Source organism: Calliopsis andreniformis, chromosome 3 (assembly GCF_051401765.1).
Source record: "Calliopsis andreniformis isolate RMS-2024a chromosome 3, iyCalAndr_principal, whole genome shotgun sequence".
NCBI classification, from domain to species: domain Eukaryota; kingdom Metazoa; phylum Arthropoda; class Insecta; order Hymenoptera; family Andrenidae; genus Calliopsis; species Calliopsis andreniformis.
In genome coordinates this window covers 3942611-3966327 of record NC_135064.1, presented here as the reverse complement: position 1 = coordinate 3966327, position 23717 = coordinate 3942611, and the positions used below count along the sequence as shown (strand labels likewise).

At 33.2% G+C, this 23717-nt stretch overlaps 2 protein-coding genes across 2 annotated transcripts; one reads left to right on the top strand and one right to left on the bottom strand.

Moving 5' to 3' along the window:
* Nucleotides 1–27: 27 nt before the first annotated feature.
* LOC143177624 (zinc finger TRAF-type-containing protein 1 homolog) lies at nt 28–4984 on the top strand. The gene is made up of 6 exons (XM_076375681.1): nt 28–277; nt 2939–3177; nt 3257–3468; nt 3715–3875; nt 3956–4158; nt 4249–4984. The coding sequence occupies exons 1-6, from the start codon at nt 44–46 to the stop codon at nt 4274–4276; spliced, it is 1077 nt and encodes a 358-aa protein (XP_076231796.1). The 5' UTR covers nt 28–43; the 3' UTR covers nt 4277–4984.
* LOC143177621 (atrial natriuretic peptide receptor 1) lies at nt 4864–23715 on the bottom strand. Its single transcript, XM_076375675.1, has 19 exons — nt 23203–23715; nt 22496–22664; nt 18487–18652; nt 16831–16905; nt 16306–16585; nt 16128–16237; nt 14699–14887; nt 13207–13427; nt 12726–12965; nt 12312–12432; nt 12027–12235; nt 10742–10892; nt 10447–10606; nt 8413–8573; nt 8176–8342; nt 6682–6828; nt 6413–6605; nt 5414–5687; nt 4864–5228 (listed from the first exon to the last, which is right to left on the bottom strand). Exons 1-19 carry the CDS (start codon nt 23300–23302, stop codon nt 4942–4944), a joined length of 3420 nt encoding a protein of 1139 aa, XP_076231790.1. The 5' UTR covers nt 23303–23715; the 3' UTR covers nt 4864–4941.
* Nucleotides 23716–23717: the final 2 nt, after the last annotated feature.

Below are 23717 nucleotides of genomic sequence, written 5' to 3'. Positions count from 1 at the left end.
TATTTCTCGCGGCTTGTGGCGAAGAAAAATCAAAACAATCAATATGGCGGACCCGAGCAACGAAGCTGCTTCGTCGAGTAGCGTTTCGGAGCAGGCCCCTTCGGCTACCCCGATTCGCGACGACCTCGAGAAAATAGAGGACTTCCTCGAACCCGACAAGAAACGCCGTAAAGTGTCGCGAAGCGATGGGAAAACCGAGCAGAAGTTGGAGCATCGCTTGGGCGGCATCCTCTGCTGCGCAGTTTGCCTCGATTTGCCCAAGGCGGCTGTCTATCAGGTAAGTTTCTAATAATCTCTTCCCTTGAGCCCTATTTGTATCATCCGCAGTTGATATTTACGTATTATACATTATTCTGATCGATATTGGCTGTATCTTAACGTTGGACGTCGTTATTACGACCGATGTTGTTTCTATCCGACATTTTCACCCGAGGTCGATGGGTGACTTCTCGTTGTACCCTACTGCAACATGTATATACGTATATGTATATAGTATATCTACATACTTGCAAACATGATTTATCTAAACTTGCTCTTGATCGTATACTGTGTACTGTCACAATTTGTTGCGTTCTCCGTCTGCAACTGTCTTTTGTTCGTTCTCGGTTATTATTCTTTAACTGTGGTCAATATTCTCGTATCTAGTAACAGTTTCGCGTTATTTAAGATAGAATGTACAGTGAGAGTTACATTGTTGGAATTCCTTTAGAAAATTGCACCTTTATTATTTAATTTCTATATTACTTTGATTGTTAACCGTTTGAGTGCTGTGAATGTTGATGGGTGTTCAGTGTACTGCACTACAATGCTTGAGGTGAACACCTATGAGCATTTGGCAAATGTGGTTGACAAATATACTTGTAGGATTATTGCACATAGCGTATGCCGAAGCTTGAACTGTAAAGAGAATTGACAAACAATGAATACCAGTTTTGACGAATGATCAAAGGTCATGATTTGTTATATGTCGTTATCGAATACCTTCTTGTGATATTATTACTGATTTTATTGGTATTCTGATTGAGTTGAAGTTTTGATCAATTAACAATGATCATTGATACTACTTCATTTTTATATTGTTGAATTCTTTCTCTCTCACTCTGCCCAATTTTTCTTACCTTCCTTTTCTCTTGACAATTACATGTTTTTAAATACTTTGTCCTTTTGATAAGGTTTATTTTTCTGGTATTATAGGAAGATAAGATCTATAGTTGTATAAATTTTGATTTTATTTCAGTTGTATAAATATTTAAGACAAATTAAACTATTTTCTTTGCAAAAACCTAAAGAAATCATTCATATTGCTTTCTTTGAAATAATAAAATAAATGCAGGTAGGTAACTAAATGTTTTTCTCAGTAAAAATGGTATTAAATGGTGAAATAGCAAATACATGAAATATTTTATTGTTAAATGTATTTATAAAATTAGCAAATTCCAATTTATAATAAAACTTTGTTATACATAGGATAACAATAAATTTTTTGAACTAAAATTTAAAAAACATTTAATATTGCAGTAAATTACATTGCTTGCTTCCTATTGTACTGTTTATATTGTACATAATGAATCATACCTATGATAAAATATGTTTATGCATGCATGTAAAGTAATTCTCATGATGAGGTACGTTCTATGCGAATTCTTGACAAACTGCGAGAAAGAAATATACTCAATATGTCAAAGAGAATTATTGTATGTATGCATGCTCAAGCAATGAGCCCATTTTTTAGTAATATTTATTTTAAAAAGCTCCTCTATCATTAAATTTGTAGTATTCCAGTCCACTTGTACTATTATGTTTTGTTCTCAGTTGGTCCCTTTGGATTTTATTAACAGGAATATATGTATAACACATTCTATATTCGGTATTTTCAGTAACTGTAAAAAAGTGGGAAAAATATTGCGTTTATTCCCATCACAGTAGAGACATGTATATATAAGTTATTTATTGCGCTGATGAAGCGCATAATGTACCATTTTTATTTGTGGAGGTACACAAATTGTATTCATGCATTTGTGAATTTGTAGATACTACGCAAAATATTTGGGTTTTATAAGTATGCACAAGTAATTTAAATTTCAACTTTACATTCGTGTTAGTATTTCAATAAAGTCAGTTAGAAAGGTAAAAGATTATTTAAGTCACCAAATCTTTATAGTCTTTAGTACATAATATTAAAATATTTTTTTATTACAAAGTATTATGTTTATTGTAAGAGGCAATATCGAAGTGGAGGAAATATTCAGAAACTAGTTACTAGGAAAAGTTATTGTAGACCCATGCGAAATTGATGTTTATCAATTATAATTAATAGCGAGAGAGTGAGAGTGAGAGAGAGAAAGCGTATTTTCAGAAAATCTGTGTAACATGTATAGTTGAGAAGCATTAAACAAAATAAATATTGTTAAAGGTTATTAGTTAGTTATTTCGCATATGATACCCTTTTTCACTTATCCCAAGCATCATTATCCTTTTCTCTTCCTTTCTATTATTAACATTGGCAGTATTAATGATGGTTGCTTTTGGCAATATTCACATTGTTTTGAACCTGCTGGTTTTGCAAATAATTACTTGAATTATTAATAGCACTACTACGATTTTGTGTTTCAGGTTTAAAAACATCAAAATCATGGTAATATACATGACATTAGTTTTGTTATTCTAGTTTGTTTAATGTATTGTTGCAAGGGTTGTATATGTTTCTTAAGAAAGAAAATAGTATGGGAGCTTGTGCAAAATACTAACGACAAAGGAAAAGTTTTTAATTTCAATTAATCTTATATCAATAACGATAGGATTAAAATTTTGCACATAGCTGTACATACTTTACGGTAAATTTACCTCAGGTTGATCAAATTTTCAACAATGTTAGGATTATATTTTCCAGAAGATTGAAACTAAGAGCATTAGTAATATGTTGTAACAATGTTCACAGTGTACAAATGGACACTTGATGTGTGCTGGTTGCTTCACTCATGTCCTCGCAGATGCCAGGCTGAGAGATGAAATGGCAACATGTCCCAATTGCAGAATTGAGATCAGCAAAACATCTCCATCTCGAAATCTGGCAGTTGAGAAAGCAGTATCAGAATTACCAGCAGAATGTCAATATTGTGCCAAGGAATTTCCTCGAAATTCCTTGGAACGCCATGAAGAAACAATGTGCGAAGAAAGGTGACTAAAGGTTGATAGGGGTAAAAGTGCTGATAGATACGTTCATAGTATTATTAATATTATTTTTTCCTTTGTACAGAATATCTAGCTGCAAATATAGTAGAATAGGCTGTCCATGGCGTGGGCCCAATCATGAACGTCCAGAACATGAAGAACATTGTGTACATCCTCATCGTTCAGGCTTAGACGTTATGGAAGCTTTACGTGAAATTGACGCCCGAACCTTAGAAGAACGTAGGCTGTATGACAATGTCTTTGATCTTTTGTCCTACGAGAAAATCACATTCAACGGTCTGTATCCGTTTCTTGTGCATTAAGGCCTTTGAAATCTCATTCAAACTTTATTTTCTGCTTTGTCTAGCAACAACAGGAATAATTGTCTTTCATCAGATAATTGAATTAGACCTGATTCTTTGTGTTTTTTGTATCATTGACTGATTTGGAATATTACTAATTACTATATTCAATCTTTTCATTGTCATTTTCTAACGTTTAAACAGAGAACGTAATTTATCTGTTGGATTTCATCATTTATAGATTTACAGATGAAGCCGTATCGTACAGACGAATTTGTACATAAACTCTTTTATGAAACTTCACGTTTTACGGCGTTTAACAATCACTGGGTTGTAAAAGCAAGAATCAACAATAGTCAGCGTGATCCTACACAAAGTTCTGAAAGGGACATGACTTATCAAGTATGTGTTATGTATTTTTATCGTGCGATTGTGAAAATTTTAGGTGAATGGAAATCATTAAAAATATTGTACTTTTATAGTTGATTTTGAAAACAAAAACAATCTATCCGTTACCGCTTCATTATTTGATATTGAAAGGTCCCTTCGGAGATATGAAAGTACAACCAAGAATTCATAAGTTTGAATTTACTGACCAAGAGAATGAAAGTCCTTACTTACCTTTACCCTTACCTGATACGGCAGAGTGCAATAGACTTCTTGCTGCGAGAGCTATTAATTTTAGGTGAGTAATCAGTATGCATTTACACAACAAACTTTATTGAGCCGTTTTTAGAGAATATCTTTAAATGTACATACTGCTTCACTGTTACAGATTAATAATGTTCCTGGCATCCAAGTAGTTTGACGCAGTAATTACTGTTGTCAAGATTTTATGATAAATGAATTATTGACACTTTTTAGAGTTAACAGTAAAGAGTATAGAACACAGAGGTTTATAATCAATTATGGTAGTGATAATTGTAACGATAATAAAGATGCTAATTCTGCTGTAGTCTTTACACATATACACATGAAAAAATGTACACTGTGTTGATACTAAATAGTATGGCACAAATGTTATAGCAAGTAATATGCAGATACTCGAAAGAGTAACTTTCGAAAGAGCAACAATTTTTATTAAAATTTCTTTTGGTAACCTTGCTGATTTCTTTTAACTAAAACAAACAAGCTTTATGTAGATTTATTGTTGATAGACAAGTGTACTAAATTGTGTTCATCAATGCATCATAGTCTGCACAAACAAAGATTAAATTTTTAAATAGTTGTGCTGCCATTAAAATTGTCAATTTAATGCACATGTCTGTCGACAAAAGCCTATTGCAGATTCTTCTATTTATATATAATATAAACTATATGTCATGTAAAATTTTGAATCCACATATTGTAATAGATGAAATTTAAATAAATTTATTATAATTATAATTTGTAGCGTGAAATTTAAGTTATGTTGAATATGTGAACACTGAAATGGTATTTGAAAGTGCATAAAAAATAAAAATGCATTTTATTGTAGCTCAGATAAATTAATAAAAGTATTATTATTTGTCTTTGGTCCGTTTGTATTATTTGGAGGGAATATCAGAGGATTCAAATTGTTTTCTGGAGAACTAACGCTATGTCTACGGTATTTTGGAGTTGGTAATCTAGTATCTGGTTCTGAGCAACCTTTCAGCCAGTAGGAAGTCACTCTTCCTTTTCCCTTTAGCTCCACTTCACCCCTGAGTTCCAGATTGAAAGATCCAAATTTATCGAGGATGCGTTTCGTTGCTTCAGACACATGGATACGTAATGCTGCGTAATAAAAATATTATTTTATAGAACTTAGACTTAGACTTTTATTAATTATTGTTGAAGGAATTTAAGCGTAAATTTGTGCCTTTTAAGGATTAGAATCCAGAATATAATTATTGAACAATCTAGGTTTTGGATCTATTTATTTTTAACGTAATATTATTAAGTATTTTTCCGAAACTTACGTAATCCTGAAGATTCCATTCTTGATGCAGTATTTACGGTGTCACCAAAAAGACAGTAATGTGGCATCTTTTGGCCCACTACACCGGCGCAAACAGGTCCACTGTGTACTCCAATCCGAACACTTAGTTGAGCATTCTGTTTGTGCATTATAGTGAAGGATTTTACGGAATCCAAGATTGCTAGTGTCATCAAAGCAATTTCTCTCGCATGTTCATCACCATTTCTTTCTGGTAAACCGGATACTACCATGTATGCATCACCTATTGTTTCCACCTGTGTATATTAGAGTTCATTTATTAATATTATAAAAACAACAAAATGTTTTTGGCGATGGAAGTCTGGTAAGCAAAGCATTCTTATAACTAATTATAAAAAGTATGTTATTTTTTACTAAATTTCAGTTGTTCATATGTACATATATCCATAATAATTAAATTCCGCAAAATGTTTTTTATCAAATCGTATAGATTAGCGGTGGGTTGAAACTTAATTTTTAAATTCTCGAAATTCGAATTTCGAAACTCCTAAATTCTTGAAACTTAAAGTGCTGGTTTTGTTTTGTTTTAAGAACTGAAGTTTCGACAAAATTTTTAGATACATTTATCGACCATAGTTAAACAAAATAAAGACATAACTATACAAAAAAGGTAATCCAGATTTTTGTTCAAGAATACTAACGTCCGAACTCTTTCTGAATCTCATCTACTTCTTCTTTCTATCGAATATAGTGCCGGATGTACTGAAAACGTTTTCAAAGAATACTGATTGAGGTTTGATGTAGTATTCTTTAAAATTTGGATACTTTCTTTTTATCTGGGTTTCGAGAATTTCAAATCATGCAAAAGTACAAAGTTTCGAATTCTCGAAACTTGAAATGTTTTTAGGCTGTGAAGGATTTCGAGATTTCGACGTTTCAAGGAACCCATCCCTAGTATAGATATACATTGTATGTAGAAGTGTTCTCTCTGTAGATAGCATTTAAAATTAAGGAAAAGTACCTTGTAGACATCATAGAATTCGATAATACGATCGAAGGTACTGTAGAGGTCATTCAAAAAGTCCACTACCTCCATTGGTGTGCTTTGTGCACAAAGAGCTGTAAAACCCACTATGTCGCTGAAGTAAATCGTCACACATTCAAATTGCTCCGGTTGTACCAATTCACCAGCCATTAATTGACATGCTACTTGTCTGTAACAACCGTTAAAGTATACAACTCTTTTTTTGAAGAACAGTTACTGAACAAAATAGTTAAAACAGGAATTACCTTGGAAGTACTTGATAGAGGAGTTCCTCGCTTCGTCGCTTCTCCAGACTTAGTTGTTCCGTTTTCTCTTCAACAAGAGCCTCCAGATTATTAGCATACTGCTCCATTCGTCTGAGCAAATCATCCATTAAATTTTCGCAGTAACCCCTGGAAAATTATAAAAATTTTCTACGATGTTGCGATACTTTCCCGACACTGAATAAGTAGCTTATTATGAGAACTTCTGCCCGTGGTGTTGAGAAAGGTAAGGTCAATGTTCCAGTTCCTAATACCTCAATACTTAAGATACATCTCAGTAAGTGGACAATCGGAAAATGTATGTATATCTCAACACTTGAATTGTAGCTCAGTAATTGAACATACTATTTTAGGATATTACTTTTTGATTTTTATTAGGTAAGTACATTAGAATTCAAGCTTAATTTGAAATTAAATAAAATTAATATTACTATTAAATAAAATTAATATATAAAAACTTTTTTACTTTCGTAGATTCCCTGCCACAGAAATTTCATGCAGTTTAAGAATACAGGGGAAAGCGTGATAAAACCATATACTTAACTTTCTAGGCTTATAACTTCTTAATTTATAAATCCAATTGTAAAATTCAAATTTTACCTATTAAAAGCATTTTTAATTAACATTTTTAATTAACAGTTGAAAAGTTTAAACATACTACTTATATTAACAATAAAACGAAATGTCTACTTTTTCCAGTTTTGCCTAATAGAGGTGGGTAAAACCGTATAAGGGAGACTACATTGCCCTTGATCTCGACTAACAATGGAGAAGATAAAAATTTCATTCACCATATTTGGTATATTGTTCCCAATTTTCATTCAAGCCATTCTTTTGCAACTATATACACAAATATTACTTTCACTATTATTTCGTCTAAATTCATTTAATATTAAATTTCGTTTGTTTTCGTTAATTTCTGTTTTTTAGTAATATTTGTGTTCTAGATTGAAAATTGTTATGATTTCAATTAAACATTACTTTACGAATTGTTGAGTAAATCGAAAATAAGATCGAAGCATATAAGTATAAATACAATTGAATAATTCATTAGAGCACACGTGTTTTATGACAAAGTTTATGGACGAACAGTTAAGTATCACTGAAGACAATTATCAAATGGTCATTGGATTTTTCTAATTAATTATTAAAAAAGCATGGTATACGGTTTTCAATTGATAGACCCATTACTCAAAAAGAATTTTTCAGGGACTGTCATGATACGCGACACGAACGGTTTTACATACATATTTGGATAAAATAAAAAATTATATAATTTTTGATATGCTCAAAAGATATATAATAAAATGTCAAAAACCATAGATTGTCATCTTGTTTATTTTGTTATAAAAAGTCTAAAAATGACATTTTTGTTGTCTCCTAGAAAAAAATCTTTCCTTAATTTCGTTTTATTTTGTCTTACATTTATTGCATCGACATCACTTTTTAAGCAGAAATAACGACGGAGGTTCTTACTTCATAATACCACGTATTGTTCCACGAATCGTGTGAAAGGACGGCCGTTCCTCGGGCACTTCGTTCCAGCATTTCTCCATCAAGGATAAGATATCTGGAGGGCAGTCTTTCGGAGTCACTTCCGGTCTAAATGGTGGCGTTTCAGAGGTTGCGACACGGCTGACGATCTTTATTGAATAAAAAAAAAATTCTCAACAACACATGTAAATAGATACTTTAATTACAAGAGTTAAGTACCTCTTGCGAGGTCATGAACGCTTTGACGGTCTCGTACGGCCCACCACGGACGACAATTTCCTCTAAAATAATCGCGAAACTGTAGACATCACCCTTTTGGGTCGCTGCACTTCCTGGTGTCACTGTCACTGGCAGGAGTTCTGGTGCGATCCAAAGCAGTTCTGTTAAACATTTTTATTACAACTTTAAGAGATTTAATAATTCGAGGAGACCACAGAAAGTCAATACCAAAGCACTGATATTTAATCTTATCAAATCAATTTGATTAATTTTGGTACTATTTCCTAAGGATGAAAAAAGTCACAAACATACGTTCAGAAATTCTTCCTATCCAAAATATGAATATACATAGTTTTCAGACATTGAATGTCCCGTACTATCTATTAGAAATCGTAATATTGGTAATACGAGTCTGAATGTGATCTATGCACGGTGGAAATTTAGTCTTTTTTAAGTTTGTTGCAGACGAGCGTTGTTTTGCCGCTTCGGCGATTTGCCACAGCGAGTTGTAGCAACAAGGATAATTCCTAATTTTCAATTGTAGAAAACATGGAAAGACATACTAACACGGCAAAAAACGCATATTTGCAGCGGGCCTTTGAACTGTACGAAATTATCTTAATGACAATTATATTGAGGAAGACTAATTGCATGATTTGCATGTTCTACTGACCTAACTTGAATTTTTATTTACGGTGACATTTAAAACAATTATTTTATAACAATAATACACACTTAATACACACTAATAAACATTTAAGAACTGAATACGTAATTGTCATATGTGACAAAATTCACAATACGTTAAGAATTTTTTGATACCTTTAACAGTTCATGAAATATTGATACCTATGAGGCGTACATAATAATGTAAAATAGCAGAAGAAAATAATTTTCTGTAAAATAATTATCTCAATAAATGTTCCCAATAAATGCGGTTTTATATTATTTTTTTTAATCCTTTTAGAATTTATGCTTACAATTAAATATAATTAATTTTAGTGTTTAGGTATCGGAACATGATCAGCTACTGGGAAATAGACTGTAACTTCCTTAAGTAATTTTGAAGTATTTTTAAACTATTCCATCATAAATAAAGAGTACATTTATCGATATCTTGGATAGGAAGTTTCGAGATCTGTGTTTATATGACCTTTATTCAGTTTAGGAAGCGTAGAATACGCAACCAAAGTCGAACTATCTATTTGGGTGTTACTTCGTATATAATAAATTAACATTTAAAGTATTAATAAAAAAATCCTTTCAACCCTCTGTCTGCAATCTGGGTCGTTTACGACTAAGACTATTTTTGCTTTTCAGTTGTCTTCAAAATGGAAAATAGGCGAAATCTGGATTCTATTCTTAATAAAAATTTAAGGTATAAATGTAGGATTCTGTTAAACAAACGACGCATTTGAATCGTTCGTATTCGAACGCGAACGTGATAGTTTTGAGAGTAGGTCATAAATTACCTAGGTTGCAGACTGCATCAGTTTTTTCTAAGGTTTGAAAATTTTGCTTTTTGCGGGTTTTTATTAGCTTTTAAATTTTTACGTGCATTAAAAGTAGATATTCAGTTATTAGATCAGTATTTTTTAAAATGATGAAAAGAAACGTTGACCAATTTATTATTGTACAAATTGCATATGTGTTGCATGTAATGAGTATTAAGTTAAATAATTATAGCTACTCGTTTAGGTCGGTGTTGCCAAATTATTTTTTTCTTTAAACATCATACTTAACGTAATGTAAAAATCCCCAAAAAATGTTACTGTATGTCCATTAATTGACATACATTTGACTACATTTTTCTACATTTTTATTTACGTTTTGCTTTGTATAAAAAAGTTAAAGTAGCATATAGTAATAACATCTATTGGATGATGTTTTGGAAACTTGGAAGGTATATAAGGAATTTTTTTAATTCTTTGGATCCAGTGTACAGACAGCGATGCGCGACGTACCATCAGTAAAAATCTACCATATATTTAGTAATAAACAACAAAAAAAAGAATCAAATTCATTTTTACATACTGGTATAGTAAGTGCCATCCATGATTAGATCTGAGGGTGTAGTGAGAGTTTTCAAACCAAAATCTGAAATTTTTAAGACAAATCGACCGTCAATTAGACAGTTGCACGATCGAAGTTTTCCATGTGCTGAAACTTCACTGGCATGAAGATAGGACATTCCCTGTGAAAAATACAAGATTTTTAATACTTATGAATTCTACTTATTATTTTTGCGGTTGCTAGAAAAAGTAGCATTGAGTGAACAGAACTGAAGTTTTATAAAGAAATAAACGCACAAACTCTGCACCTGCTCTACCTTAACAATATCGTGGATTAAGGACATTCGAAAATTCCAATCCAGTTTGATGGCGTCATTCTCGAGCACATCCTTTAAAGATCCTCGAGGACAATACTCTGTCAGGATTAAGACTGTTGGTGAAGGGGAACAAATACATGCTCCGATAAATCTGAAACCAATTTAAAATATTTTTAAATTACTTTGTATTTTGAAATGTTTTATTGCTAACACCTCTTTTTAAATAATTTCATAGTTCAACAGGTTTTAAATTTGGACTTTACGATGGTCATTGAAGAATGTTTACAAAGAAACTTAAGTCACGGTAATCTATTCTTTTTCAAACTTTTTAGAGTAATTAATGCAGCTCGTCATTTTCTACGCACAAAAAAGTATTAATCTATTTATGATAGAAAATCATTAATCTAGAAAATATATTAATCCAACAATTACAAAGGGATAGTAGTATACCAATCTACGATAATGTTTTTTATGGGATACATTCTCTTTTACGAAATAGTAAAGAAAATGAAACAAGTTCATCCGTATCACTTCGTTTACGATTTCATTAGAAAGTTTGCGTAACAAAGCAACTAACTTTTCATAAACTTTAGTATGGAGTATATTTTAAAAGATAATTGATATTAGTATCTAAAACAAAATGATTTAGCGGTTAGTCTGGTTCAAGTTATGTCAAAATTCTATGCTATTTTGTAAAAGACTATTAATATAGTCTCCGTGATACGTAATCGTATCACTAAATAATACATAAATCTAAATAAGTACAAATATTACTTCTCTATTTTCAAATTAAAACATCCCTTAAATTAATAGTTTTATATTAATTTACTTAGTATGTTTTTGTAAAAAATACGGGTTGTATTAGTTGATATATTAAAAAGTATGTGATTTCATTTAAAACAACAAACTTGACCTTCATATTTCTATCCATAAATCATATACCCTTATATCATCCTTTGACATCAAATTAGGTGTCCCCTCGAAACCAATCAAGTTTGTTCTGATGAATTTTTTTATCACTAAGAGCAGGCGAGTTTTTGCAGTGATCTGTTTCAGTTGCCTCAATGTTGTACATGTATGTTGAAAAGTTTATGTAATTTAGCAAGCAACAGGTTGTGGAATTCATAAAGAGGTATAAAAACAAACTGTCAATTTCTAAATCTTTATTTAAATAAATAAAATTATAAAAGTGACTGTTCTTTCATTTGAAAATTAAATATTGTTTATCTTGTTTATCACAAAAGTGTCTGTTCTCTTATTTGAAAATTTCTATATTTAGTCGTACCTGACAGTATTTTCAGAAGTAACATCTCTCACTTGCTTGATCTCCCACAGCAGCTTCTTCGTGATGTCAACGACCTTTTTCTTGGTAACTTTTTTAATAGCCACTCTTTCGCCCTTGTAAATTCCAACTGTGGTAAAAACTATAGTCGGTGGCAGAGAGCCACAACTAAGTTGCGATCCTCGTCTAATTCGTGACTCCAACCCAAAATTCTATCACGGTAGGAATAAACTCAATAATCTCACTTAAATTTCCTCTTCACATAGTTTATTTAAATCTTTCGCTCACCTCAGCTATCGCTTGGTGCAAATTAATTTTCGAAGAGAAGGGTTTCCCAATTTCGAGAAGCAATTCTTCAGGTCTAATCCTCCAAGACATATTATTTAAATCCGCAGACAACCTCAAATGTCTGTAGAAGAATCAATTGAATCGGTGAATTGAAGAACAGGTCGAGTTAAAAAACATATTTTCAGATATTTAATTCCAACATGTAGTTCTACGTTTTTTACATATCTGTATCCCAGAATCAAAGTGCATTAAGTCTACTGATTGTTAATGTAACTTAATACACTTTGGCTCTGGAGTCCAGATATAGTTTTGAGATTATTTGTAAATGGCTAATTTTTTAGTTGTACTGTTATTCAACTCACAGATTCTATTCATTTTAGAGTGAAATTAATGTTTTCTAATCGAAAATCTTACCTATACAAGACGCAAGTAGCAGCAACAGCAACCAGCAAGAACGCTGTCAAAGCCAAGCTCGTGTAAGCGACGAACGTGTAAGCCTCTGTCCTCGAAGTACACGCTGGGTCATTCCCTAGGAATCCACATTCAGGAACATCCGCTGGAGGACCTTCTCTACCCCCAGGCCAGTGGATCTTCTTTCCCGGAACTGGGCTGTACTCTCGGTTCACTCCTAAATAGTGAGCCACCACCTCGAACCTAGCAGTTTCATTCTGATGTTATCTAATGTGCTGTCATTCAGGCAACAAGGGTCACGGTTGATATTTTACTATGAGATATTAATTACGCTCACTTCAACGGTCTAAATGTCATTGAAAATTAAATTGAAGGGGGATAGAGAGACTAAAGCTCCCCAAACTAAATTCGTCTCTTATCTTCACAGAGAATGGGGCTTGATTAGTATGGCCAACGATAGAAGGAGCGTTTAATTGCTTCTGACCTTCCTGTGATGGGGTCTAAATCCAGGATGCTGTAGTCCGCGTCCCGGTCTCCATTGTCGTCTATCCTCACGTGTCCTGTAATACCAATGAAGTCCCTGTCCCACATCCTTTTGGTTATCGATATACCATCCCTGATGTCGCCCCCTTCAGCCAAAGTCTCGTTCAGTGCTATCCCCAGCAAATAGACGCCATCGTAGAAAGCTCCGATGAAAAAGTTCACCTATAAGTTTGGGGATCAATCAGACGTTTCGCTTGTGATCCTTTAGGGGCGGCAATTTCTTAGGGGCTCGAAAAAGAGATACGTATTCCGCAATTTGTAGAGACAGGATATAGGTGGAAATTAATTAAATGTCCCAAGTTAGATTTTTTTCATAATTTGATGGGAAACCCCCATGTAGCGCAAAGACGTCTTAAAAATGTCTTGAAGACATTCGATAAAGTCTTAAAAGTGTCCAAAAGGCGCTTTAAAATGTCCGAAGTTACAACGCAGTGTCTTTAGGACGCCTTAAAGACGTCTAAATTACATCTATTAAAACGTCTTTGAGAAGTTCAAAAGTGTAAGTCTTTAAGACATCCATATAGAGTGTCTTTAAAACGTCTTATGAACGTAAGTTTCGAAAATCTTTAAGACGTACGCTGTCGGATGTTTTTAAGGCTTCTAAATTATGTTGTAAAACATTCAGGCATAAAATGGACATAAAACAGACATTTTTAAGACGTTGTGTGTTTCTGGAATATTGATAATTAAAGCAGATATGGCTCTCATATTTAGTTACGTAAAATACACAGAACTACACGTTGAAATCAAATATCTCAAAATGTGATTTTCGGACTTGGACAGTTCTCCAACTCTCCGACTTAATTTAAATTTTAGTTTCACAAGAATAATTATAAGAAGAGAAAGGTTTTTGTATTAGTTGCATGTTTTATTTATAAACGGTCGTAAGTTTCTGAAAGTGTGTACAATTTTTGTAATATCTGCCAATTTATTTATATTCATCGAGTAACGTGTATAGCAAAATACATGTATACTAGCAGTGATATCTTTGTTAGTAATATATAATTATAAGATGTCCCAAAACTGATGGTACAAGCAGAAAGGAGGTGATTCTACATGAAAAAATAAGACGAAAATGTGGAATAAAAATTTGTTATATCATGCTTCATTTTTGAGGAAATTGACTTTGAATTTTGGCTGAGTACATGTGTACCGAATTACAGTTTTAAACGTTTGAGAGGTAAACGGGGAAAGAGAAATGTTTCTAGCACATTGTAGAGTTAGGGACCCAGTAGAGTTCCCAGTAGAGTATACCGTAAAGTTCAAGCATTCAAAACTGCACTTCCATATATTTGCACCTGACCATAATTTCAAAATTTATTCTATATTTTCGCCTTCTTTTTTCATATAGAATCACTTCCTTTTCGCTTATACCATCAGTTTTGGGACACACATGTATTTTAATATTTATCATTTTCATGTAACTATCTCACCTCTTCTCCTTCCGAGAACGTATAATTATAATCAGTTTGCGCCCTCTGGCGGACAGATTCCGCGAAATCCTGGAACCTAGGACTGGTTGGTTGCAAAAGGGAAACTCTCAGTAAAGCTTCGTAAGCTTTTCTAGCCACGGCGTCATCTTCATCACCGACGTCCCAGTCGTGTTCACCCCAATAAGAACCCTGATTATTTCGAAGATATAGTGGAGGGAATATAACTTTAACACGTTCGCTACCGCCGTTTGAGGAAAAAGTCGATTATTGTAGCTCACGTTTGGATTATATTAGTTTTGCACAATATGACACTCGTTTTTGTATATATGTATAATATTATTATTGAAATATGCTCAAATCTGAAGCTGAGTCGTTTGTATATTACACTACACAAGCATGACGCTGGATTATGGATAGAATTTTCATTCTTATAGACCACCTGTCAACATATCGCCCATTTGCTGCAACAGTGACATAACTAAAAAATCATGATCTTCCTGAAAACGAGGTGATGTCATCATTTAATGCAAGAAATATTTTTTCTACTAATAATTCAGAAATAGAAAAAATTTCGAGCCGTGTCATTATTGTAGCAAAGAACTATGTTTTGAGATAAATAAAATAAAAATATATTTTATAATGTATCGCTTTTATTTAGGATCATATTTTTTAAGACATAATGTGTAAAAATACTTAAACTGAAATGAAAATTCTAAGTGTATTTCACCACTCTTTTTACTGTGAAGAAACATTTCCATTAATTAAAAAAAAAATTACGTGAATGTATAAAACTGAAAATTGAAAATAAATTCTATCCCACCTACGTGACACGAGTCTTTGAAAAGGAATAGGGGTGTCTCACTATGTGACGTATGGTAGCGAACGTGTTAAACCTGTTGTTGCAAGGCAAAACGACTTAAGTCACATGGTTTGTTTTCGAAATATTGGCGTTTAAAATTTTCAACTTCAGTACCATCTTATGGACTTATGTCTTCTCGAAACCTTATTTCTTTAATCTTTAAGTGAAAAAATTCTTTTAATGCTCTCTTTTCTTTCTGTAAATATAAATTCTATATTCTATATTTCAATTAAGGGCTTAATCTGAATTTTATGAAAATGTGACATACACTATCCTACGTAAATATTTGGATGCTTACATTATTGGAATTGAACAAAATACACTTCAAGTAGAATTTTTTAATATAATTTTGGCTACAGATCTTACCTCAGACGACTATTGTATAAGGTTTATAAATACCGATAAGAATAACATGTGACATCAATTAATATAACTAAAAACGTGTATTTCATGCACTTTCAATTATGTGAAAGTGTCCAAATACTAATGCACATTAGGGTAGGTTGTTTCGCCTTATAGTCACAGAAATAATGTAGCATTTACAGACGTGGAAAATTTGGTTTCTCCTACCTGGAAGATTTCTACATCCAAAAAGGCCCAATCACCCCTCGTCATCCCCAAATCGTGGGCCGCCAACATGAATTTTCTGACTAAAGTGCCACGAACACTGAGAATCAAAACTATCGACAGCAGTTTAGGTTTGTAGTCTTGCTTTAGGTAACATGGCTTTAGAATCTGAGATATTTACCTCTAGCATACATGCTGGCGTCGCGCAAATAAAACTGGTATGATTCGTTCTCCGAATTGCCATCCAGTTCCCTGACGAATTTCAACAGTCCTTGTTTACGTAAACCATACTCTAAATTTTTCCCTACTGTCCACGAGAATAGGTCCGATCTGTCCAAAATCAATGCTACGTGCGACCACCCAAATTCTTTGAAGATACTGGAGAAAACCAATCGAAGTCGGCATTGACAGTAGGACATTCGTGTCAGGGTCGGGTACTTGGTCTTATCTTTGAAAATACCCTTTCAACAGAGATTAAAAGCTTCTGAAGAAGCATTCGTTTTATCCCTGGTTGCTTTAACAAGATAGTGGCTAATTAAGAATACTAATGGGCTATAAATATGATGGAAACGACGCGATATAGCCTTCCGTGCTCTTTTTCAAATAAATTGTAGACAGAACTCACGATAATTACGAAAATACCATTAATATAATGAAGAGCTATGTAAACAGTTATAGAAAAATTATTAATAAAAATATTTTTTACCGAACTCTCGTTTTTCCATTTATTGATCCTTCCGAGGATGCCTGAGGTCACGGACAGTTCGCCTTCCGAGGGTGGCTTAATTATTAAAAATATTTCAATTATGTCAGACGATCTTGTTTATTACTAAATAATTTTATTAGTTTATTTTACGTATTTCTATTATTGATTATATACATATATACTATGGTTTAGTGTTTACTATAAATTTATGTCTTATTGTAATTTTTCTCTGAAAGCAGGAAGTTTCTTTAAATAATTCTTCGTTTATTATAAAAAGAAATTCTACTTTTTAAACTGCAATTAAACCAAATACTCAAATTTACAAAAATTGGGACTTATGTCGTCTTTTTTCCAGCCAAAAATGTACCACTAGAAATTAATCATTAGGTACATAAATTGACTTCAAGATCAGCAAACATAGTATTTTCTCGAGTTCAGCTATGTTTTTTTATTTCATTTTTTCTTTTAATCATAAAATAAAACTCTTACAAAACCTCAGCTAAAGTTAGGAAAAGTTAAAAAACTATAATAGTATAGTTTTTAGATTCTAGAAACTAAGCCGGGTTGTAGCTCTGTTCCAGGTGAATTTAGGAAAAAGTTGTAGAGGAAAATTTTACACTTTTGGGACTTTTTTCAGAAGTACATCGGTGCACTAATTATTAACTAATTTTTAACATTGCTCCCAATTACTTTTTTATGCAGAATACTCTACAGAATCGATCTACCTGAAAGATATGCAGCTCCAGTTTAAAAAAGTGCAGTTGCACATTGCAAGTGTATCGATGCACGTATGAAAAAAGTCGTACTATCTGATCATAGAATCTGTTAAATATAGTGTAAAATTTTTTTTCACAACTTTTTTCTAAATTCACCTGGAACAGAGCTATAGTTCAGCTCAATTACTACAATCACTCCGTATACTATACATATAGGTATATGTATATCTACTACTTGAAGTTTAAAGACAGTAGTAATAAAACTTTGACTTATAAAAGTAAACTTCGACTTGCAATGGATGTTCTCTGAATCCGAGTTACGAGACTAAAATAATCTATATAATCGTATGACAAATAATTCAATTTAAAGTAAATTTATATAGGGTGTCTCAGAACTGGTGGTACAATTAGAAAGAGTGTAATTCTACATGAAAAAATAAGAGGAAAATGTAGAATACAAATTTTTCATATCATGCTTCGTTTTCGAGAAAATTAGGTTTGAATTTTGACCGAGTAAAAGTGCACCTAAGTACAATTGTAGGTATTTAAGGGGTAAATGGGGAAAAAGAAATACTTCTAGCGTCCCGTAGAGACAATCAGTGATCAGATTGAGAGCGTTCCCCTGACTCCGTGTACTCTCCAAACACCCAAAACTGTACTTTCGTACACATGCTCCCGACCTTAATTTAGACTTAATTTTCTCGAAAACGAAGTACGATATTAAAAAAGTTGTTTCTATATTTTCGACTTTTTTTTATGTAGAACCCCTGCTTTCCTCCCTTTCTGTTTGTATCACCATCTCTGGGACACCCTGCATTTTGATTTGTGAAAATTTCTTAAAGAGATTTTCGAACTATCGAGATTGGAATTATTGAGACTCGATTGTATATTTGTAATTAAAAACTGAAATCTTGAATCAATCGATTTACTCGGAACATACTTGATCTCCCATCCCAGTGATGATGGGGGTATTCCAGAAAGCTGCAAGTCTTGCGACAGGTTCGAGGGCAAAAGCGCAAGCTGGCCCTATAAATGCGATGACATTGTCCTGGAAGTGCATGTCAGCCGCCAGACCGGGCGCCATGGCTCCACTGCACGATGGATAACTATTCAAGTGTAAAAGAACCATTTACTTTCAACCTACGATGTTCGACGGAACTTATAAGGAAAAAGAATTTGAAATCATCTAGGACTTAATGAAATGATAGTTGGTAAAACGAACACTTGGTGAAAGAATCTTACTGTTACTATTAAAACTTCCGAAGAAGTGAACCGAGAACCAAAATAGTAACATTATTTATCATGAGACCGCGGATTTTTATGCAATTTCATAGTTTTATAAAGACAAATAAAAATTTGCTTCATCTTTCAAATGGTATAATTTGTACTCTATTTTTTATATTGTCTGTATTTTTGAATAGGTGTATTATACATATTCTGTAACTTTTTATACGTTCCAAATTTCCATAAATTCATAAAGATCTGCAATCTATTTATCGCAGAGGATTTATTCCTTAAGAATACTGTATTTATTTTGAGTTGCTCTTATATATATATCATAGTCATTCAGCAGACGGTCGAAGAAAAACCAAGTTTTTGTGTCATTTTCTTTCATTAAAAAAAATCCATCGAATCAATTGTCCGGAATTTTTGTGACAATTTTTCTCAGTGTTTGATCTTTCTGGACACAAGATTTCAAAAACTTTGACCTATTATTTCACTCTTAATTTTGTCGTTATATTTCTCAATATTGCGTTTCCCATAAGAATGCATGTTAAATTGAAAGTTAAATATTTTAAAAACTACCGAATCAATTCTTCCAAAATTTGTCAAGGGGTTTTACTATTGCATAAGTATTCATTCCAAAAATTTTTGCTTATTTTTAATAGTACTGAAGTTCATCCTTAAAGAACTTAACTAATTTTTATTTCAGAACTACCACATATACATGTATATCTATACCTATATTCACTATAACGTATCAAAAAATTATTAAACGTGTTATAAATTAACATTAAATAATATACATTCACTTTTTTCTTCTTCAATACTGCTTCATACCATTACAATTTTTAAAATTTTGTTAAAGTCAAATCATATTATAGAAATGCTAAGTTGTGTTCTACGAGAGTTGTCTGTGATTTACTATTGGTTTTGATATATTTGTTGATTGAAAAAATTTCTTTCTGCATGATTAAACTGGAAAAGTATAAATAAATTAAATGTTAATATTTCAAGCCACCACGCATTCAATAATATGAACAATAAATATTAATTGTCTGAGGATTATTTTAAATTCATAGAAACGTACACAGTGATCATTGATCACTGATCAATAATAAATATCGAAAATTTTGATAGGTGATTCTACATGCCAAAGCCGAAATAGGACAAAAATGAAGAATGTTTTACTTGGTAAGTAAAGTGCAGCGATGCCAGTAGACTAAGTTAAGTCAGTTACAGTTCACTTGCATTTTATGTGCACGTATCTACAATTAAATTAACAATTCAGAACTGAAACCCAAATGCAATTTCATCATTTTTGATTTTCGTCTTATTTTAGCATGTAGAATCGCTCCTTAAAACTTCTGACGTCTATCGGCGAACACTTTCTATAGAATGATCAGCTTTAACGTAACCCCTGTATCAATATTTGCTGTGGATTGCTTCCTCGTTCACAGGCGCAATCTTATACGATCACGCGGTCCATATAGGAGTAGTAAGTGCGATTGATTCTTTTTTTCGGCGGTACGACCCACTTATCGTGGAGTGGAACAAGAGGAAGCCATGGACAATGGGTTATCGGAACCAAACAATATCGCGAAGGGGACGAGAGTAAACGATTTGATGGATGATCACGTTCCATGGGGGCAAACATTGTACTATACGATCGAATTACTCGGTCTAGGCAATCGAATCTTGCGTGATACGAGTACCCCGACCGACGTCCTGAGAGAATCCGCAGATACATATTCAGTTACGAATGATCGCAACCGATGCCTCCCCCTTCGGTCGAACGATCGATAATTGCCGGGGTGTAGAATCCGCTGTCATTTTAAGTGTAAATAACAATTTGGGATAATGATAGATTAATCGTGTCGGTGAATGGGCAATGATTGGATTCTGATCGATGTACCGGGAATTATCGTCGAAGACGATTCTTGCCCATCATTCCCTTCTTTATTGAAGCACAATGTATTCACCCCTGCTATCCAGTTAAACATTTTAAAGGAAATGTTTCTTGGATCTTCCGCGTCATTTGTCTTAGCTATTGGTTTTACTTTAATCCTTTGTTATTGAATTAGGTGACGAAATATAAGTCTTTATTCATTTTTTGGAACCAGTTTTTTAATCGTCCATTTGCAATCTGAGTCATTTACGGCCTAGACCATTTTTGTTTTTGAATTTTCTCTTACCTTGTTTAAAAAAATGAAAGTGACACATAACAATAAAAACTATTGGCTGATATTTTAGAAATTTGGAAAACTATTTAAGAATGTTTTTGGATTTTTAAAGTACAATATAAAAAAAAACTAAATAGATTCGCTTTGCAGATGGCCTCAGTAGAAATGAGATTACAAGCGGAGGGTTGAATATTCAGTATCTTGATGTTTAACATACGTATACGATTGTAATTGATTGTATCGAGTATGCGTTAATTTAACACGTGGTGTAATCAAGCACACGCATATTTCAGTAATTGCGTATTCCAGTAATTGAATGTTTTAGTATTAAAATGGTCTGTATTTCCTCAATATGGCCTTTTTGTTACATTTGCTACAGATTAAAATTATTTAGAGTGAAGAAGTTTTATTTATGAGCACTATTATTTCGAATTTTTTATAAGACCAAAGTGGAATACAATGAGCATGAATTGGTCTCGCAAACGTGTTCAACGGTACAAATTTGCCAATGGATCAAAGACCCTATATCGAGGAAATACTGTAAATTTAAATATCAATATGTTTACTATTGGAGAAAAGTTTTACTCATAATTAATATATGGTTTCTTGATCTTCCACCATTTGGAAAATAGATTAACTGGAAAATAATATCATAAAGCTGGGTCTACACAACATGGTATTTAAATACATTTTCTATCGTTATAAGTTTGATGTTCTTTTCATTATGTCCTGGAATTAGAGAAATTAAATTTCATTTTCACGCATTCTCATTGGTACCTTTATCTTTGTATGTTATCAGCTTCTCATTGACTTTTAGCTGTTAGGGTACGTGTCCATTTGGGAGAAAATTATTACGAGCTTCTCTCGGGAGTACTCTCCGATAGTATGTCTATCTTGGACTATAATTCTCAGTTACTCACAACGCAGTGTCTGATAGTGAATAATAATCTGAGAATACTCTCAAGAGCAACTCGTGATAGTTTTCTCTCAGGTGGACACGTATTTACCCTAAGCCTATATCAAGGAAATATTTTACATGCAATCGCTAAAAGATATCGTGTGTTTTAACACAAGTAAATCCTTAATAATAGAATCTATAATTAATTCTCTACCCTTTGCTAACCATATAATTCATCAAATTATGAATATCTACTTATATTAACTTAGAGCACAAAAAATTTGTCAATCGATTGCACAAACGCCCTAGATCTCGCATAAAATTTGGTTCATATTCACTTTCGTTTCACCTAAACGTGATGTAGTTGTCGAATCTCGTCGACTATCGAAGGCCCGCTTTTTCATGCAAACGTTTGTCCAATTGAATTAACGTAACGGTATGGAAGCAATGGAAACACGTGGTCAGAAGCGGATCAACTTTCGCAGGGTCATCCAGTAAACGTATCTAGGACAGGCACAGCCTCTCTTTTCGTTTCTCATACACGTCGAACATCAATCGAATTGGCTGAAAAAATTCTCTAGACGCTACACGTAAATTTTTCCCATAAATTAGGGACAACGCAGAAAGGGGAACAAAGTTTTTCGTACCTTCCTTGGACCTTGCGCAATTCTACGTTGTGGACGTTTAAGAAATCGTTTACTTCGGCCAAGGCCAAGTCGACCGCTGGGCCACATCTCTCGAGATCGAAAGGACTATTCAGATGGGAAGCCATTAAGACGCCGACGTTGTAGATCCTTGGGGAATTTTCATAATACGCTGCATAATGAAGGTTAGATAGAACGATACTGTCCATATGATTACAATGGGACAATTTATGATATCGAGAGGGAGGACTGTCACAGAAAGTTAATGGCGGAAAAACTACAACGTTCGAGTTTTCAAGCATTCTCGCGCCAGCAGAGTCCAAAACCAAGCAGACAGAATTGTTGTGTCAGCCGTCGGGTCAAATCGCACAGAAAATATGATTATTTCATTCATTCGTCCAACTGCTCGTGACACCAAAAAAAAAAGGGACGGCCGAAGGGATGCTCGATATCATTAATATTGTGTCACCTTGACAAAAGGCGGTAATATACTCTATCGAATCTCGTGAACGTAAATTGGGTCAGAAAGGATGTTGAAGTTAAAATACTCTCGGTGATTTTTTATTCGATTTTAAATTCCGGCATTACTTTATATTGTACAGAAAAATTGAAGAGGAATTTGTGGCGCCAAGGATAAAACTGTGCAAATAATTACTCGAAATATACATCTTGGTTAAATAATTGACAATAAAGAATAATAATAATCTTACCTGGTGAAACACTGACAGAGCACAACGTTTGAGCTATCGCAACGATTATTAGAAACTTCATACCCATGAACAGCGCGTTTTTGCACAAGGCACTTTCCATCTTCTTTACCGCGATTGTTTTAAAGATTCTATGATTCACATTCGGCCGACATGATTATGTTTTAATATTTTTTAATTTAAAACTCAAGCACAAAGTTCGCGAGGAGAATCACGTGACGGAGCGCCGGTTCGAACACATCTAAACCACCCTCGAAGAAGATACATCTTTATATAGAGATTGTTATAACGTATTTGCAATCCTTCATTGAAGTTGCCTTTCAGAATTTGATAACTTTGACAGTCGGATGCCACTTTCTCCAACTTTTCCCTCGATAGAATCTTAGTTTCGCGACACATGGGAGTAAGAAGTAAAATAAACTGGTTAGAACAGTACACATTTGGAAGTTTTGATACATGCGCCTTACTGCCAGCGGCTTGCGAACCACCCCTATTGCGTCTACGCATGCTTCAAATTC

Coding starts and splice junctions, on each gene's coding strand:
- LOC143177624 (XM_076375681.1), top strand. CDS start 44: ATGGCGGACCCGAGCAACGAAGCTGCTTCGTCGAGTAGCGTTTCGGAG. Junction 278..2,938: donor CCAAGGCGGCTGTCTATCAG/GTAAGTTTCTAA, acceptor CAATGTTCACAG/TGTACAAATGGACACTTGAT. Junction 3,876..3,955: donor AAAGGGACATGACTTATCAA/GTATGTGTTATG, acceptor GTACTTTTATAG/TTGATTTTGAAAACAAAAAC.
- LOC143177621 (XM_076375675.1), bottom strand. CDS start 23,302: ATGGAAAGTGCCTTGTGCAAAAACGCGCTGTTCATGGGTATGAAGTTT. Junction 12,236..12,311: donor TGCACCAAGCGATAGCTGAG/GTGAGCGAAAGA, acceptor CTACCGTGATAG/AATTTTGGGTTGGAGTCACG. Junction 5,688..6,412: donor AATTCTATGATGTCTACAAG/GTACTTTTCCTT, acceptor TAATATACACAG/GTGGAAACAATAGGTGATGC.